The sequence below is a fragment of the Urocitellus parryii genome, chromosome 1, assembly GCF_045843805.1.
Source record: "Urocitellus parryii isolate mUroPar1 chromosome 1, mUroPar1.hap1, whole genome shotgun sequence".
In the NCBI taxonomy this organism is placed as follows: Eukaryota; Metazoa; Chordata; class Mammalia; order Rodentia; family Sciuridae; genus Urocitellus; species Urocitellus parryii.
In genome coordinates, this window is record NC_135531.1 from 81,527,864 (window position 1) to 81,546,102 (window position 18,239).

Below are 18,239 nucleotides of genomic sequence, written 5' to 3' on the forward strand. Positions count from 1 at the left end.
AACTTACAAAGATTTTCTTTTCCAAAGTGGAATTCCACATGTAATTTCCATGTGGAAGCCCAGCTGGTAGGTATATGGCATCATACTGCCAAGAATTCTCTTACACAACAGTCTTCCCAAAAAGGATTATGAAAATGAAAACCTTCATATTGGGCAAACACTTTTATTAATTTATTAATCTAAACATTGTGAGTTAAATTAAATGAAGGCTGGGGGTGTAGCTTAGTGATAGAATACTTGCCTAATTATACCAGGCAAGAGCTCGGGTTCCATCCCCAGCACTAAAAAAAAAAGAAAAAAAAAAAAAAAAACAAAACAACCTCTTTTATGGAAGAGTTATTTTTTTTAAATGTTTTTTGTCTTGTTTCCACCTCTCTAAAGTCTCTTTTTCTACTTTTAATAATATTTAAATATTTTAAATATCATTATGTTAATAATATTTAAATATTTCACATGTAATGATTGCTACATTGCTAAGTGATTAATTTTATGTCAAAAACTTCTTTGGTTTCATAAGATGACAGGAGTGATAGTTTCCTTACGTAAGCCCAAAGGAGTATTTGGCTTCCATTTGTTCTCAACATTTGTTAGTTATAAAACTGGGTACTTCCCAGGCAGGGTAGCTCATAGTTGTAATCCCAGTGATTTTGAAGGCTGAGGTAGGAGCATTGCAACCTCAAAACCAGTCTCGGCAATTTAGCAAGACCCTGTCTCCAAATGAAAAAAAAAATAGGGATATGATTCCATGTTAAAGCATCTCTGAGTTCAATCCTCAATATTCAAGGGGGGAAGTAAAAGGAAAAAGAAAGAGAGAGACAGAGAGAGAGAGAGAGAGAGAGAGAGAGAGAGAGAGAGAGAGAGAGAGAGAGAAAGAAAAGAAAAGAAGAGAAAAGAAAACTGGGTATTGGGTACTTAATTCTCTTGTCATCAGTTCTGGTTCAAGTTACTATGTTAGTCAACTTTCAGTGCTGTTACAAAATATCTGAGAAAATTAACTTAAAGTAGCAAAGATGTATTTGCAGTTTCAGTCCATAATCTCTTAGCCCCACTGTTGTGGGTTTATGGTGAGGAAAAACATCATGGTGGTGAATACAAGTAGGGGTACAACTGCTCATCTCATAGTGACTAGAAAGCATAGAGAGACAGAAAGGGCTAGTGACAAAATATAAGTCTCCAGGGACATACCCCCATGAACCCACTCCCTTCACCTAGGTCCTATCTCCTACAGTTTCCATCACCTCCCAATAGAACATCTAGTTATGAATCCATCAGTTAATGAATCCACAAATGAGGCCAGAGAACCAATCATTTCCCCAAAGCTCCGCTCATGAATACTGCTGCACTGGAGACCAAGCCTTCGACACGTGAGCCTTATTTGAATATTCCAGATCCAAACAATAATAGTTACCATTTCCCAGGTGGCAGGAAAGACCTATTCCCCAAACTATTATTATAAATCTAGAAAAGCAATTACATAAACCTCAGAGCACAAAATTCTAATACAATTGTTTGGTTGGTTGTTTACCAAAAATCTGTCCTTTAAATTCAATTGATAAAGTAGTTTTCTTTACTATCTCTCTTAAAAGCTCAAAGACCACTTCTCTTAAATATATACATTTGACTCCATTGCAGTTTAAAATATTATGGGAAATTTTAAACAAGTTGGAAGAGTTATGGACTCTCTAATTTGTTTGAGGTTTCTCCCACTTTATCATAGACTTTTTAAGGTTTCTATTCTGAAAATAAGATTTATAAAAAGAAGAAAAGAAAGAAAGAAATGTGTTTATCCTAGCTGATATTAGCACCAAGCCTTCTTGTAGAGCTAAATCAAGGATAGAATCTTAAACAGTATATGTGACTCTAAATATCACATAGTGTATTTTAAAAAAAAAAGATTTGCATGACCTACGAATGTTATAAATAATAAAAATAGTGTGGGGTTATATTTACAAATGTACAGAGTTAAATTGATAAAATTTGAGCAAGAGACATAGATAGTCTAAAAACTAATAAGGGAAGATAAATCCACAGAAAACAATTTTGTTAATTGGGTTCTAAGAAAGGAAAAAGCTCAGAGAAATAATTAAAGATTACACACTCTCATTGGAGAGTAGGTAAAAGGAAGAGTTACATCATGATCCAAGTGTTAATTACTGAGGTAGAAGGAGGCTCTAAAAATATCACTCTGATTCTCTCAGATCAACCACTAACAATTCGGCTTCTCACTTTTCACTTTCAGCTTCCACTAGAGTTGTTTCTAAAATTCAGTTCTTTCTTTTCCTAAATATGATGGAGCATGAAGAATGGAAGTGACTGGATTATGGCAGAATAATCCATTCAAAGGGGAAATGGATATTCTTGGGTGTCAATGATGTTCCCAAGCTTTTGAACCCCCAAGAATATTGTCAGAATGTCAGTTCTAGATACCCTCTCTTCCTATTAGTATAGGAAGATTGCACTGTAAATTATGTAAACAAATGATTACCACAAGATCGACTTCTTAGCAAATTTCAGATATAAAATACATTATTAACTATAATCACCAAAATAAATTAATTTTTAAAAATTAAACCTTAAAATTATATATGAGGATAAAAGTACTTTTTTCATTATTCCTGGTATCCTTTTCTGATGAGTGATTTTCTCCCCATAGATTTTATTGGTGCATTATGGTTGTACATAAGGGTGTGATTTTTTTGTTACATATTCATACATGCACAAAATATAACATTATAATTTGGTCAATATTGTTCCCTAGTGTTTCCCCTTCCTCTGTTCCTCTTTCCCTATGGACGCCTCTTCTCTATTCTAATGATCTCCCTTCTATTTTCGCTGAATGATGAATGATTTTCTTCATGGGCAATTTGATTTCATCACAGAGTAATATAAAATCTGATTCTAAAATTCTTCTAATGTATTCACGAGACACACACCTTTACCTTTATAAAAGATCATTCTGTTGTGACCTAAGATGAGTGTCTTATTTTTTGCTGTAATTTGAATACACTAAGTAACTGAAGTTTTCTGACACTCAAGATTTGTCACTCTAAAGTAGAAGAATCTCAAGTTTCTTTTCCAGAATGAGATTAAATTTCCCAGATGAAAATATTGCCTTCCTTACTATGACTCTTTAATGATATAGTGTTCATGGAAATAACCTTTCATTGCTAGTTTGCAAAAAAAAATTTTCATCTCATCTAGGTTGCAAGACAAATAACAGTTTTCTCAGATCCAAATATCTTGATACTCTAAAGTGAAAGTGCATCTAATCCCTTAGGCATTCTTATATGAATCTAACTCACAGAAGTCTTTTAATTTAAAACCCCTTAATAGCAGAGAATTTTAGAAACATTAAAATCAATTCATCCAACACATCCTGTTTTGATGTACTCTGTGAGAGTTTTGGGTAGAGGAATATAAAAATGTTCTGGTTGATCAATACAGCAGTTATCTATATGATTAGTCATTCATTTCTTTTCTCCAGTTTTATTGAGGTAGAATCAACACATAAAAATTTTATATACTTAGTGTACAATGTAATGTTTTGATATATAAATGTATAGTGAAATGCTTACCACAATCAGGCTAATTCATGCATCACTTCAGATACGTTTTGTGACAGGGAGAATATGGTAAGAATACTTAATATCTACTTCTTAGCCAACTTCAGATATACGATACATTATTATTCACTATAGCCACCATGCTGCAAATTGAGTCTCCAGAACATATTCAGCTTATAACTAAACATTTGTACCTTTTAAACCAATATTCTTGTTTCACCAGCTTGGGGGAGATTGTTTTAATGAGTAACCATATTAGGCACTGGTAATCATAAGGGAACCCAATAAAACTAAGGTTTTGTGTAACTAAAATAATATATTTATTATTTTAAAACTTTTAAAATCTATCACTGTTTCTACTTTTTCATATACAAACCTATACACTATTAATTTATTACAATTTTTCTTTCAAAACAACAAAATTGAATATGAAAAATTTGAACTCAAATACCATTCCATATGTAACTAATGCAAATTACATTACATGGCACAAGTTATGTGTAATTTACTTATTAAAAGAGATAAAATATTGTTATTGAGGAAAATTTTTTATTTTAACTTGGTATTTGTAAAGTCATAACCTTTTATACAATACCATAAGTTCTCATCTGTATTCTCACATCATCTCCTACCTCTTTTCTAGAAATTTATTATTAGTTTACTGAATGTACGCTATTAGATGAATTCTTTCATCTGACTGTGCAGCCTCAAAGTTTTAAGCTACATCTTACTTAAGTTATTGAATGTCTATCATAATAATTCATTATCAGGGTTGTTATTAATTGTGATGGTTTTAGATGCAAGCAAAGAACAGTAAATCAATGAAACAAATGAATATGTCACAATGAATCTTACTTTTCCAAATGTGTACTAAGCACTAACAAGAAAAGGAAACAACAACAGGAGAATATACTGTGAGAGCATGATGTCAAAATGAACAGTGGTATAAAAGTAGCTAGACTTTGAAAAATTCCAGAATTTAGAACAAACATAACAAAATAACATATGGTTAAAACAGCAAAAGAACAAAAACTGTCAAAGCTACAGTGACTATTCACTCTCATCTTTAATTTTCCTCCTTTCTATCCTGTGACTTTCTGAATTTTATTTTTTGTCATGCATATCAGCTTTTACTACACCCAGCCCACAGAGCAGAAAACTTCAACCATTCAGTAAACATTACCAGATTCAAATAAAAACTTAGTGCTAGTTCTAAATTCTCCTAATGGATTTCTGAAAGGCCCAGCTTGGATGAGATGTCCACCTAGAACTTTTCTGATGTGGCGCAGAGTAGCAGTAGACTTCCCTTTTACCATGGGAGTACAAGAGTGAAGCCATTCTTAAAGAGGGGCTGCTGAGTATACATGCATAGTGTGCAATACACTATTGAGAAATTAAAAAGATGAATGAATGAATCACACTAAAGCACATAATCCAATAAAACATCCCCATGAATAAGTTTTGATTGATTTATTCTTGGAATGGGAAGTATTTTTTTTCCCTATGACAAGCAACAAAATTATTAATGCAGTATCTTGTGAGTGATGTCATTCTTGAATACTTTTTTCTTTCTTTTTCCCTCTGATATATTTGTCTTGACTTCAGATTAGTCAGGAAGTCTTTAAAGTACAGAAATGCCTTTCATCTTTTTTCTTCTGCTGGAGACAATGTGTGGTTTTTACATAACAGGATGTTCAGTGTATGTTTTTAATACTGATATATTTATTAGTGTCTTCCAGTGATTCATGTTGAGCAAAGATATTCGTAATCTAAACACAGGAATCATGAACATTTTAATACTGGAATTTCCATTTTCCATGTCCTTTAACTCCTTTTACCCCTAATTGGGTGATATGGTCCCATACAGATATAATTAGACATGAAAAATTTAAATAAGAGCTTATATACACAGTCTGTCCTGTTCCAAAGTAGTTTCTTCAGCTTGCAGTTCATTAGGCAAGGGTGCCAGCCAAATGAGGGTACACTTCTTCAACAGAAGCCTAAGTAAAGCAACTCAAGAAGTACATACTTACAAGCAATGACAAAGGAGTGAGCAGGAGGGTGAGGCTGAGTAAATATCTGGATTGCATTTGGGGATTGTGACTTTTAGATACTTCTTGACCTGCTAAGGCTTGAGAAGTGACTGGCTGGATCCATTGAAAGATTTAGTGTTATAGGCATAAACTAGCTCTCCCATTCATGACTCAAATTTTAGAGCTTGCATCCCAAAATTTATATGAATTCTGGGTTATTCCTGAAGTGACAAGTAGCTTGTCATTATAGCTTTCTTTAAATATTTTCTATAAAACCCAAATGAAGAATTTGCAAAGAATTCATCAAAGGAAAGACTTCTTTTATGACATACAGATTCCTTTTCTTGGTACATCAGTGCTTATTGTTGTGTATGATCATGAATGTAATTAGATGAGAAATAAGCCCAAATCTTATTAGAATTGGAAGAAAATACTTTTTAAAGCAAATACGTGAATGTGTGTGTGTGTGTGTGTGTGTGTGTGTGTGTGTGTGTATACCCAGTTTTGATGTTCAATTTTTAAAGGAAGATTCTTAATGTTTTTTTTTTAACTTACCTTATAACTTACCTTATCTTTGATATCCTTTGATGAATGTTACGGACATACTATATTATTTTTTAACTTTACAAGCTTTTTTTTTTTTTTTACCTAGGGTTGAGGTTGTAGCTCAGTGATAGAAACATTTGGCTAACAGGCTTGAGGCCCTGGGTTTAATCCAACTCCCAACCCCACAAAAATAAAGAAATGATTTATCTGATAAAATAGGAAAAAATATTCACTGCTATTAGTTAACCATACAAAAATAGTCTTTAAACCATAATTAGAAGTTCATTATATGTTATTCTTTTTTAATGTTATCATATTCATAAAGATGAAATTTTTGCATACATGTAATATCTAGTTACATTAAGTCTATTTAGAAGGGAAAACATTTGTAATTTATTTTTAACTAAAACTCCTTATGGAAAGTGGGAATAAATTCTTACTAGTTAATATTTTGAAGTATAGTATAAGACTAGAAAAGATTGTATAATTTAAAAGGGCTCAAAGATTAGGTAATGTCAGTTTAGTTCTACCTTTCACTAGGTCACGCCATAAAAATCATACAGCCTCTATACATCCTTTTCTCTTCTAATACTTTATAGTGCTATATTTCATACATGGACCACTATAATTCTAAACGTATGTATCTATTTATTTTTATTGGTTCTTTTTAGTTATACATAACAGTAGAATACATTTTGATATAATTATAAAAGCATGGAATATATCTTCTTCTAATTAAGTCCCCAGTACCTCTCCTTTCCTTTCCCTCCTTCCAGCTCCTGCTCCCTTCCCTCTACTCCACTGATCTTTCTATAAACATACAACTATGTTTGTAAATGTCTTAAATATGTTCTTAAATATGCAATTTGATTAATGCAAAGAATCTGAGTTTTACCTTCTATGTATTTTAGAATTCAGAGAGTTGTACTACATGAATAAAAGAAAAATATTACAAATACTATTAAAAATTAAAAATTTTACATTTTTATTCATACTATACATTAACCAAATGTTATTGAATACCCATTATATACCAGACATTTCTGTTAGACATCAAGGGCAGTTACAAAGTTCTGTAATCAAAAAGCTTCTATAGATGTTTTTAGGCTCCTAACAAGGTGTGCTGACTGCATGTGTTTCTTATCTTTATATATTTTATTTGCTAATCGAAAAGTGAATATACATAAAAATATGGGTGTCTGTTTTGTCTTGAAAAAAAATGAAATTATTCCTTGTATTCTTGCTTGTCAAAAATTCACTGAAATTTACAACTAATCTTCAATGTAGGATCGTTGATCTCCAGCTGATTATATGCAATTACCTCCTCCTCTTGCCTGCTTTTTCTTTCAATCTCCCATGTACAAACAAAAGAGCAGCTGGACAAATAGCTCACTTAAAGAAGCTATACTGAACTAAGTCTGCTGGAAAAGTTCTAATGTTAAAGCAAAGGTAGCCACCATGCATACTTAAAAAATGATTTTTTTTTTCAACATGTTGGCATAAATTTTAAGAAAAAATGAAAGACCTAACACACTAGTGAAAGTCTGGCTTGAAAGCCCCAACTTCATGTCATAAAGCTTTACTAAAAATATGGTATTCTACAAAGAACACAATATTTTCAGGTGATTTGTGTGCTTACTTTCATTATTATTGAGGACTGAGAATATCAGAAATATCTTTTGATTTATTAATGTTCGTTACTTCAAGCTAAACTTGAACGTGAAAAGTTTAGCCTTAAATTAATATACAAGGTTTAACTAAAGACATAAAGGGCATGAAGTAAGGTAGATTGTATACAGCCCTAGCAATATAAAAATGATTAGTTGTTACAAACAGGGAGTTAAAGAGTGTGGAAAATGTTAGGAAATGGACAGATATTAATGGCAAAAATGTTAGGAAATGGACAGATATTGCAATATCTTGATACAAGTTATGAGGGAAATAAAACAGTTGCTTAAATTTTATTTTGCCTTAAATGAAAACTACCTCCATGAATATATGATCTATGTTCCCACTCCCCCAAATTCTGTCTCAGAAATTCTAGAATCTGTATTTTTAATAAAGTATCTTATTCTGATTCAAATGGTTGCTAGTCATATTTGAGAAACATTAGAATATAGCTTGTTATAGACATCTGAAGCATGACTTTAAAATTCAGAAGTTTACATGTCCTTGGCAAGGACTATTGTAGCTTGAAGTAAAAGGTAATAAATGCCTCCAATGTTATGCTTGAGCATCCAGGAGAAGAATAATTCCATTAATAAAGATGAAGAACACTATGGTAAAATCAGATTTTGTAAGAAAGGAAATATATCACATGTACTCCTTCCTTCCTTCTTCCTCCATCTCTCCTTTACTTCTCCTTTCTTGCTAAATTTTATGTTGGACTATCTTGGGAGATCACAGAGAGTGGTGACATTAAATACCAACTTTCTTTCAAGTATGGTTTGGAATAGAGAGGTCTGTGTGTGGAAGATGGGAAATCCAAACAGCCACTTTATTATTGATAAATGCCAGCTGGAAGCAGGACACTTGGATGTGTCACAAATAGGTTTCCTCCCACAGGAACCCAGCATTACGATGCCTATTCCTGGCAGTTCTACCAGGCAGAAGCAACTGCATCATCCTGCTCTCTGCAAGCAGCTAAAAGACAGTGTCCTGTCCATCTCCCCCAAAATAGTCATTTACAAAGTTTTCACTGTAGATCCTGTACTTCTCACATACAAAAGTCAGAATTCAGTTAATGTGAATATTATTGTTATTGTCACTTGAGCATAAACTTTATGAAAGTAGAAACAAGTCTTATTTATTCACACTCCAATATCCAAAATTAGCATAGTCCCAAGCAAAAAGTAGGACAGCTAAAGGACTTGTTGAACAAATAAATTTTAAAAAATGTAAATATTAACTTATTCAAGTCAGATGTTTTCTTGTAAGTTAAATCTGCTCCAGCTGAAAATCCATGTTATTGGTGAAAAAGGCAAACAGGAAAGAAGAGAGCTTAACAAAGGATAGGGCCAAGCATTCAGTCTGAGTTGGACTTCTGTAAATGAAACAAACAGCTAGAACTGGGGCAGGCAAATTCTAGGCCACCTGTTTGCTAATTGACTTCACCAAAATTAAAAGGAATCCATCTTAGATTTTCACCAGTAAGAGGAGGTTTTCCAATCTGAAGGAGCTTGTGCTGAGGTTAGGCTCCAGTCCTCTCACAGAAACTGGGCGACAGAAGCACTGTTTTCCTTGTTTGAATTTCAAAGGAATGACTCACAGGTTCTTGAAACTTGGGGGCATTTTTAAAAAGATTTGCATTCCAAAGGAGCAGATAAAGAATTCAAAATTCTGTTTTTTTTTTTTTTTTGGGGGGGGGGGGAGGAAGTCTGGAGCCTCCAAGCCAGAAAAAAACCTGAAATTTTTTCAATCAAGCCAAGGAAAAGCCACGAAGTTCACGTTCTGGTTGGTTTGCTGTATTTTTGCAGTTTTACACCAAGCAATTCAAATCATGCGCTTTCTCTCATGGTTTTGGCATGGAGTAGATGTACATCTTACACTTGTTGTTTACTTTTTGTTACTCATCTTAAATCACCTCTTTCTCTACAGTAGAAAAAGCACCAAACACCCCTCAAGCACCTTCTCCTTTCCCCTTCCGCCAGGGCGTGTGCGCAATCTGCGGAGAGGCTGACGTCACTGACTGCGTCCCGCCCCTACATATTAGCAACCGAAGCGTCCGTAGCAGCAGTGGCTGCTGAGATGTACGAACTTCCGGTTCTCCCGGCAGCTGCTGCCTGCTCTGCAGCCGCTGCTGTCTCTGCCATCTGCTGTCCTCGGCCCTCAGCCCAGGATTTAATCACCATTTCTTCGTTACCCAGCGGGCCCATGGTCCCTCCTGGACCCAGGTTGGCGGGCCCGGCGGCTCCAGCGTGGTGAGAGTGAGGTCTGGGGACGATGAAGGCCCTGCACTGCTGCTGCTGTCTCCGCCGCCTCCTGGCCTCCTTCTTCCTCCTGCTGCTTCTGCCAGCGCTGAGCGGGCCGCTGGCGGTGTGGTTGCAGGCGGCCGAGGCCGCACAGGGCCCCGGGCCTCCAGACCCTGTCCAGCGGACCTTGCCACCGCTGTCCCGGGGCCCCACAGCTGCCCAGCCACCGGGCCATGCTCTGGCTGAAGCCTCAGGACCTCGAGGCACCGAAGGTGGCAATGGCAGCAGCCCCGGGGCGGGGCTTGCAGCAGAGGAAAACGGAGGAAAGGCCGGGGAAGGCTCAGTGGGTGGCGGCCTTGCCGTGAGCCCCAACCCTGGAGACAAGCCCATGACCCAGCGGGCCCTGACCGTGTTAATGGTGGTGAGCGGCGCGGTGCTGGTGTACTTCGTGGTCAGGACAGTCAGGTGAGGCGAAGCCTCGATGGGGCATTCCCCGCAGCTATTGCTGGGCAGACCAGTGACCTCCTTCCTTTCTCCGAGCGTCAGGGGCACTTAGCTCGGAGAATGTGCTATTAGTCCTGAAGGCCTGTGTTACCTTGGGGGAATTTAAACCTCCTAGTAGGTGCTGTCTTTTGTTTATAAATCAGCATTCTACCTCCAAATCTCTTCATCTTGCCTGAGGCTTGACTCAGCCTCAAAGGACACCTTTTTCCTGAAGTGGAAGTGATCTCATATTCCCTTGAATTTCCATGATCACACTATCTTGTAACACTTTTCTCTTTCTGCTTCATGCAATTTTAAGTAACTAACCCATCAAAAATTTGCTTATCAGAATGCAAACTCCTTTAGGTCAGAATCCCCATTTAAGTTTTTGTGTTCTTTATTCAGTGCTTCAGTGCTGCATTAATATAGTGTACAGGGCCTTATTGTAGGTATTTTATTTTTATATGATTTACAAGGGAAGTTCTTCTTTACCATCAGTGTTTTTTAGATCCTTAATCTGCACCTAAATAATTGGATTAAACCTAATTAGTTGGAAACCACCTCTCTGAAGAGTTAACATAAGCCAAGATCTTACCAGAAAGAGCCAGCCAAGAGAAGAGCTGAGAAAAAGCTATCAGTCAGTTTTATTCTCTATAAAATGGAAGTAGTGCATGAGTTTCCAGGGTTGTTTTCCAAACCACTTCATATTTTCCCCATATATATATATATATATATATATATATATATATATATATATTTCTTCATGAATAGAAGAAAATGAACATCACTTAGCTCAAATAGCTGATTTAAGAAGGTACAGTGGAAGCCAGTGTTGCTGAATATGGATCCAGCATTCTATGGTCGAAGAACCATGGGAAATTGTTGGTTTCCCCTGAGACCTCTTTTGATATCTACAGTATTCAACTTTTCCAAATAATGCATTTTCTTATAAGTTTATAAAGGACAAACCATTCATTGCTATTATTTCAGATTCTACATTTCAGTTAACATTAAGAAACTATCTCTTGCCAAGTTTTGCTATAATATATATATAAAAAAGAATAACCATTAGTATCTGACAGGCTTTTAAAACACCCCTCCATTTACAAGTTCATATCTCTATATAACTGGACTTTCTCTATGTCCTACATCGAAACATCACTTTGCACGATTGAATTCAGAATAAGAAAATCTAGCACTTTCTATTTAATATCCATTCTTATTTTCTATCTACTCTCATTTTAAACCAGATATTAACAGAATTTGGAAAAAAAAAACCAGTGCCATTCTTTTCACCATTTTTATTTTTGTTTCTGAGAAGTTTTTACAAAAATATGTAAATTATAATTTATTATATTTTTCAGATATTTAGTTTTTAGTTGTAGTTGGACAGAATACCTTTATTTTGCTTTTATATAGTACTGAGGATCGAACCCAGGGTCCCGCATGTCAAAGGTGAGCACTCTACCACTGAGCTATAACCCTAGCCCCTATAATTTATTATTTTAAACCAATAACTATTTAAAAGTTTACTAAGGTTTAATTAATATATTAAATTTTAAAAAATATATATTTTTAGTTGTAGATGGACACAATACCTTTCTTTCACTTATTATTTTTTTCTTTTAATGTCCAGCTGAACATCGAACCCAGTGCCTCACACATGCTAGTTGAGCGCTCTACTACTGAGCCACAACCCCAGCCCAGTATATTAAATATCGATATACTCAATCTACATAAATAATAGTCCTTTGAAGGTCATTAATAATTTTTGAGAATGTAAAGGGATTCAAACCATTTGAAAATTACTGGTATAGTAATTATTGAACTAGATTCTGTTCATTCACAAAGACCATCAAATTTAGGCTAACACTATTATACAGGAATTAAAGTTGTTAAATTACCTATTATAGCAAGAATTAAGGGCATATTGCTATTTCATATGTATATATATGTGCATATTTACACACACACAATGGATAGTAGAATAATTTTCTAGGTGTTCTCTTAATTTTTTTTCCACTTTGGTTTATTTGTAATCTTAAATACAAGTGATTATCACCATTGATTTTCCTGTCTTCATTGCTGTAAAACTTGAAAATTACAGCCATTTCAATCAGATTCTATTGGATGATGCAACATCATATTGTATGAGAACTGCCAAATGCTGAACCATGGCTAATAAAAACTACATTCTTCACCCAGTATTTAACACATTCATATAGTCCAAGTTCTAAATTTAGTTGGCTACCTCAGGTCCAAAGCTTGATTGATGCTAACGATGTCTGGCCAATGTTCAGAGCCCACAATTTTTGTTTCCAGATTATGCTTTTCATTTTGGTGGATGCTCATTTTGGCCCCCGTTTCCAAAATATGTGCAACAGCGAATCAGCATTAGTTGTCTGTGCCAAGGGGGAAGAATATGCCAAAATTATCATTCCCTTTACTATTATGAGATGACACTGAGAATATTTTACTTGTGAAATTTTATGATATTGAACTCTGAGATTTCCAAATTGTCTTGGAATGTAATTCAGTTATATTTTTAACTGAAGAAGTATTTGGAAGAACAGTCAGTTGCTTTCCAGAGTAACTAAAAAATATATGCAAGGAACACTGGAGGGACAGAATAAATTTTCCAAGATAAACATAATGTCTATGAAAGAAGCTTATTTGTTTAATTCTTTACTATATGCCCAATGCTGAATAAAATATAGTGAGCACTGAATAAGTAGTTGCTGAATGAGTAAATATTCTTGGTTAATTCTTCATATTATTGTACAGTTAGATTATGAAGTTTAGAAATTTAGAGATAATTGCTACTTAGTGATAGAAGAAATAAGTATGAAGATCTTAATACTTACATTTCATTCCTCTTTGTGAAAGATTCTTACAGTGAAAATATATAAAATGTATAAAAATATATAAAGCTAAAACAAAATCACTTTAGAGGGCTGTTATTATTTTTGAGCATGCACATTGATTATATAAAAGCAATTTCTGGTATGAGTATGTGAAAATTGTCCATACTTTAAAAGCAGAGAATCATTTCTGTTTTCATACCATGTCACTGCTGCTTTTTCTTTTTTAATTCAGTATGGTGTATTGGAAAGACACCAATGCTGAGATTCCAACTCTTCCATTCTTTTACCTCTGTAATCTTTGACAAAAGTCACTTAACCTCTTCAATTTCAGAACCCTTCTTCTATGAAATGAGGATAAAGGCTGTTTGATGTGGTATAGATGTGTGTAAAATTTAGCATCCATAGCCTTCATTCTGGCAATCAGTATTTATTCAGCTGCCTAATACTGTGCACTAGAGATATAGTTGTGGTGATAGGGATCAACATTTCTGTCTCCATGGTACTTGTATACTGGAGGAGCAGAGAGTCATTCATCAATCATACAGATAGTAAACATATAATGAAATGGTATCAAATTGCAGAATCGCAGATCCTCCTTATATAATCTTTCTCCATTCTACCTTCCTGTTTCCTTCCCAGCCTGTAGTGATTATGATTCTATTTTTTTGAGATCAACATTTTTAACTTCCACAGATGTGAGAATATGCCCTATTTGTCTTTTGTTCATTTAGTATAATGTTCTTCAAAATACAGATAGGAGGAATAAGTTGTAGTGTTTCACTGCATAGTAGGGGGCTGTGTTGATTACAACAATTTATTATATGTTTTATGGAATATTGGAAGAGAGACGTATGACAGCTCCAAAGACGAAGAAATGATAAGGACAAATACTAGTTTTGATTTCATCATTACATAGTGAATACTTGTATTAAACCATGACACTGTACCCATATATGAGTATATTTATTATGTTCCAAGTAAAAATTGAATTACAAAAATTTCATAAGAAAAAAATGCAGGTCCTATTAATACTTGTAGGAATAAAACTGTTTAATTTGATTATCCAAGCTGGTAAATGAAAGCATAATATTAGGTTTCTTTCAAAGAAACTTTCTTTGTAACTAAAACATTATTTTTGAGTTTTTATTGGCCATCTTAATAGCAAATAGTTATAAAATATTAATTTGTCTCTGATATAATGCTACATATTTTATGTACATTTTTCAATTTAATTCTTGCAAAAACTTTTGAAATTGGTAATATATTCTTGAGATAACTGAGGCTGAGCAAGTTTAAATAGTTTGTCTAGGCATACCCATCTAGGATTTGCCTAAACCCAGATCTACTTGAACTTAGCAAGTTTAAATACTGGGCTTCTTCTTATGAGGAAAATAACTGATTTAAAGTCATATAACACATAAAAATGTCTAACATGAAAAAAATGAACTGTGTAAAATAATGAGTTTTTGTTGAGTGACAAATAATAAACCTCCACATTTTACTGTTTTATAAAAATGATTCAACTTGAACATTTATCGATTATCATGTCTGTGTCAAGGTGAAATGATTTCTGATGCTATCTCCTCCCCTCATTCAAAGATTTTCTTAATTTGCTAGATGTAGTCAGAAATGGTAATATTTTAAAGCAACCTCTGTTATCTGATTATACATATATCTTCAATTCTTTCTGAAACCAGACATTAATAAATTATGTCTGTAGGACTGGTAACCATCTCTCTCCCATCTAGTTACTTAATTGTATGAGTTAAGAAATTAATTTTCTTCCAGAATTGTGATTTCAACATATAAAATCATGATATTTGATAGAAATTATTCAACTGCGCAAAAATGGACTACTTTGTCTACTTAGTCATTTGTGTATTTAGTCACTACTATTGATTTAGAAAATATTATTGGGCACCTAATGTGTATCAGTACCAGGCCCTGTGGCAAGGATTAGCTGCATATAGATGGGAAAGTCTTTGCAATTATGGATCTCTATTCTAGTTGTTTATGTATCCATGAAAATCGGAATTTTTCTACCAAGCATTGTCCTGTTTCTCCTTCATTTATACAGCTTGGCAATATATATTGAACATTTTATGTATAGACACCCAGGGCCTTAGAAATGTAGTTAAGAATAACAAGTTGTCAACGATTGATATTCTTTGCAGAGATAAAAGTTACCTTCCAAAAAAATGTTTATGCATGTGTTTAGAATAAATATTAAGTTGACTATGTGATGAACTGACAAAATGTCATGCAGATGAGGATTGATGATGTAAGTGATATGGCAGTCAGGTTTGTCAGGGCTCATCAGTGTGAGATGAAAGTACTAGAAAATACTAAGAAAAGCTTGAGGGTAGAGGTTATTTTACATTTGTATACAGGATAAAATATAGTACTTAACCCAAACATTTAATAAGTGAAGTAAGCATGGTTAGACTTAAGAAATAAAGGCTAAGGTAGAGAATATAGTGATTATTTTATTAGGTTTTTCAACAGAAATATCCTCCCTCCTGCTTCTCCTCTGTGAACTTACTTTAGTGCTTTCTTCTAATATTAAAGAAAGAATATATTACTGATGAATGTGTTTGGGATAAATAAATGAATAAATAAAATTCTGGCTAACTTAAGGGAATTTACTGGGAGAATTTTGAGATTTGTAAAAAGTCAAAGAAAATCTGAAGATTAGGATTTGGGGAATCAAGCAAGTTTGGGGGACATGATGCCAACTCATGCAGAGGTCTCATTGCAGGAACACTCCACTGCATGAGCATGTGACAGTTGTTAGGTATTTTTAATTGATTGATTGTTAGACCCTCAGTTCAGGAATCAAATTCCAGGGAAGGATAAATAAATTTTACTCACCTATAGTAAGGATGGTAACAGTTCTAATTGTTATCTCACCAAATGTTTATTGTGGGAGAAATAACACAAATAAAGGAGTAAGGTGTACTGCAAGAAAATAAATATAGTCACCAAAACAAGGGGTGTGCATTGCTCTAGGCTTTTAGGAATGAGTATGAATTATTTTATATTCCATGCTACTAGATCTTTCCTTTTTAACCCAGCAATTTAAAACACCAGTCCATTCTTAAGTTGTTTTCTTCTGCTGACTTCTGTTCCCTTATCTTCCCTTATCCTATTTCATTGTATCCTGACAGGTGTGTGTGGAGAGGGGGGGTCAACATCTCTGAGGTCTAATCCAAGCTTCACACGCGAGTTACATGCCATCTGTAAGGTTCAGCCCATGTTTTGTGAAATAGAAAATACCAACTTGAAAGGACTGTTTCAAAGATCTATTTAAAGTACTAAGCATAGTTTCTAGCATATAATAACTCCTCAAGACATTTTTGTAGTAATGATTATTGTTCCTCTCCTCATTTTTTATTTTGACTACATATCTTTTCATTTTTTTTCTGTGATGTAGACATAACTAAAACTTTTTGGAGTACTTCTGAAACAATCTTTTTTTTCTCTGTTCTTATGTATGCGATACTAGGATTTTATATATTTAAGCAATATGTGTTATAGATACAGTTTTGAGAGGTAAAATACATTTTAATTTGTTGGGATATTAAGCCAAAAGAGTGCTTTCCAACCGTTTTCATATTATGACACTTAGAAATTGACATCCATATAGAATAAATATATGAGATAATGTTCCCTTAGACTCTGCCTAGTTGAACTCAAGAGCTGAGGGGAACTTTGTATCAATACATCAGTAATCATACAACATGCTTGTTGGGAGGTTTTTTTTTTTTTTAAGAATGATGCTGATTGTGAATTATGTAAACAAGTGCTCAGATAAGTAATCATATGAACCACCTTTAAACCGATGCAAATCAGTTCATAGTACTTTGGAGTTTCTGTTATACCTCCCAAACTGTCCTGGATATTGGAGCTTAAATGACAATACAAGTCATGTTTGACCTCAAAGTGCTCATTATCCAGTAAAGGAGCATTGTTGCCTTTTGTGGTTATAAATTCAGCTTGTCAGAATATGGCAACATGAGACTAAGGTGGTTGAAAGTAGCTTCTCTGAAATCTCATTTCTTCCCATAAGCCTATTTGAAAAGCCATTAAACAATGTAACAAAACTATTATATTTGTCTAGAAGACTGAGGGTTTTATAATTTATATCAGTCATCTAAAAGCTGGCCCTGTAACTGAATCTACTTTCTGTTGACCTATACTCTTTGGATTTTGGTCATTCTTAGTAATCTTAAATCTGTAAGCAGGGAGAAGTTTGAATTAGAGATATAGAAAATTGCCTATTTAAGGATGATTGCCAATAGTGGGGACAGAGGCAGTAGAGGAGGATATTTGAAACTATAGGAAAATAAGAAACCAAAGAAGCCATGAAAAGTTAATCTAAATAAAGCTCCTATGGAAGTAAAAGTATAGGCACGACTGGAGAGAGATTCTCCATTGAAGTGTCCCCATTCTATACCTTGCTTTCCCTTCTCTTCTTTTGCAGTCTGGCTTTTAATAGTACCACTCTAAAATTGCTCTTTAAGAGGATAATTAATAAGCACATTGTCTCGGTTCTACAGATATTTCCCTTCTTTTCTATAGATATCAATACACTAGTTTTTCTTTGGTTTCTGTGACTTCTCATTTTCTTCTTACCGCTTTATTTAGTTTCTTGCCTCTCCATGAATTGTCTCATATATGAACTATTTTTCCTACTTTTATAACTCTCCTACACATCTAATGTACTGGAGAGCAGGGCTTGTATCTTATCCACCTTTGGTCCTTCAAGGCCCTGACCAGCTGCTGGAATACAAAGGCATTCACTGAATGTTTGTGTGAAAAAAATGATTTTCACCCTGA

The 18,239-nt window shown here is 34.2% G+C and overlaps 1 protein-coding gene across 2 annotated transcripts in view; it reads left to right on the forward strand.

Moving 5' to 3' along the window:
• Positions 1–9,890: 9,890 nt before the first annotated feature.
• Fam174a (family with sequence similarity 174 member A) overlaps positions 9,891–18,239 on the forward strand; it is a 56,151-nt gene continuing 47,802 nt past the window's right edge. For both annotated transcript variants that reach the window (XM_077796322.1, XM_026385906.2), the window contains exon 1: positions 9,891–10,518. In XM_077796322.1, the coding sequence (XP_077652448.1) occupies positions 10,085–10,518 (434 nt within the window). In that variant the 5' untranslated portion in view covers positions 9,891–10,084. The remainder of the gene's footprint in view (positions 10,519–18,239) is intronic.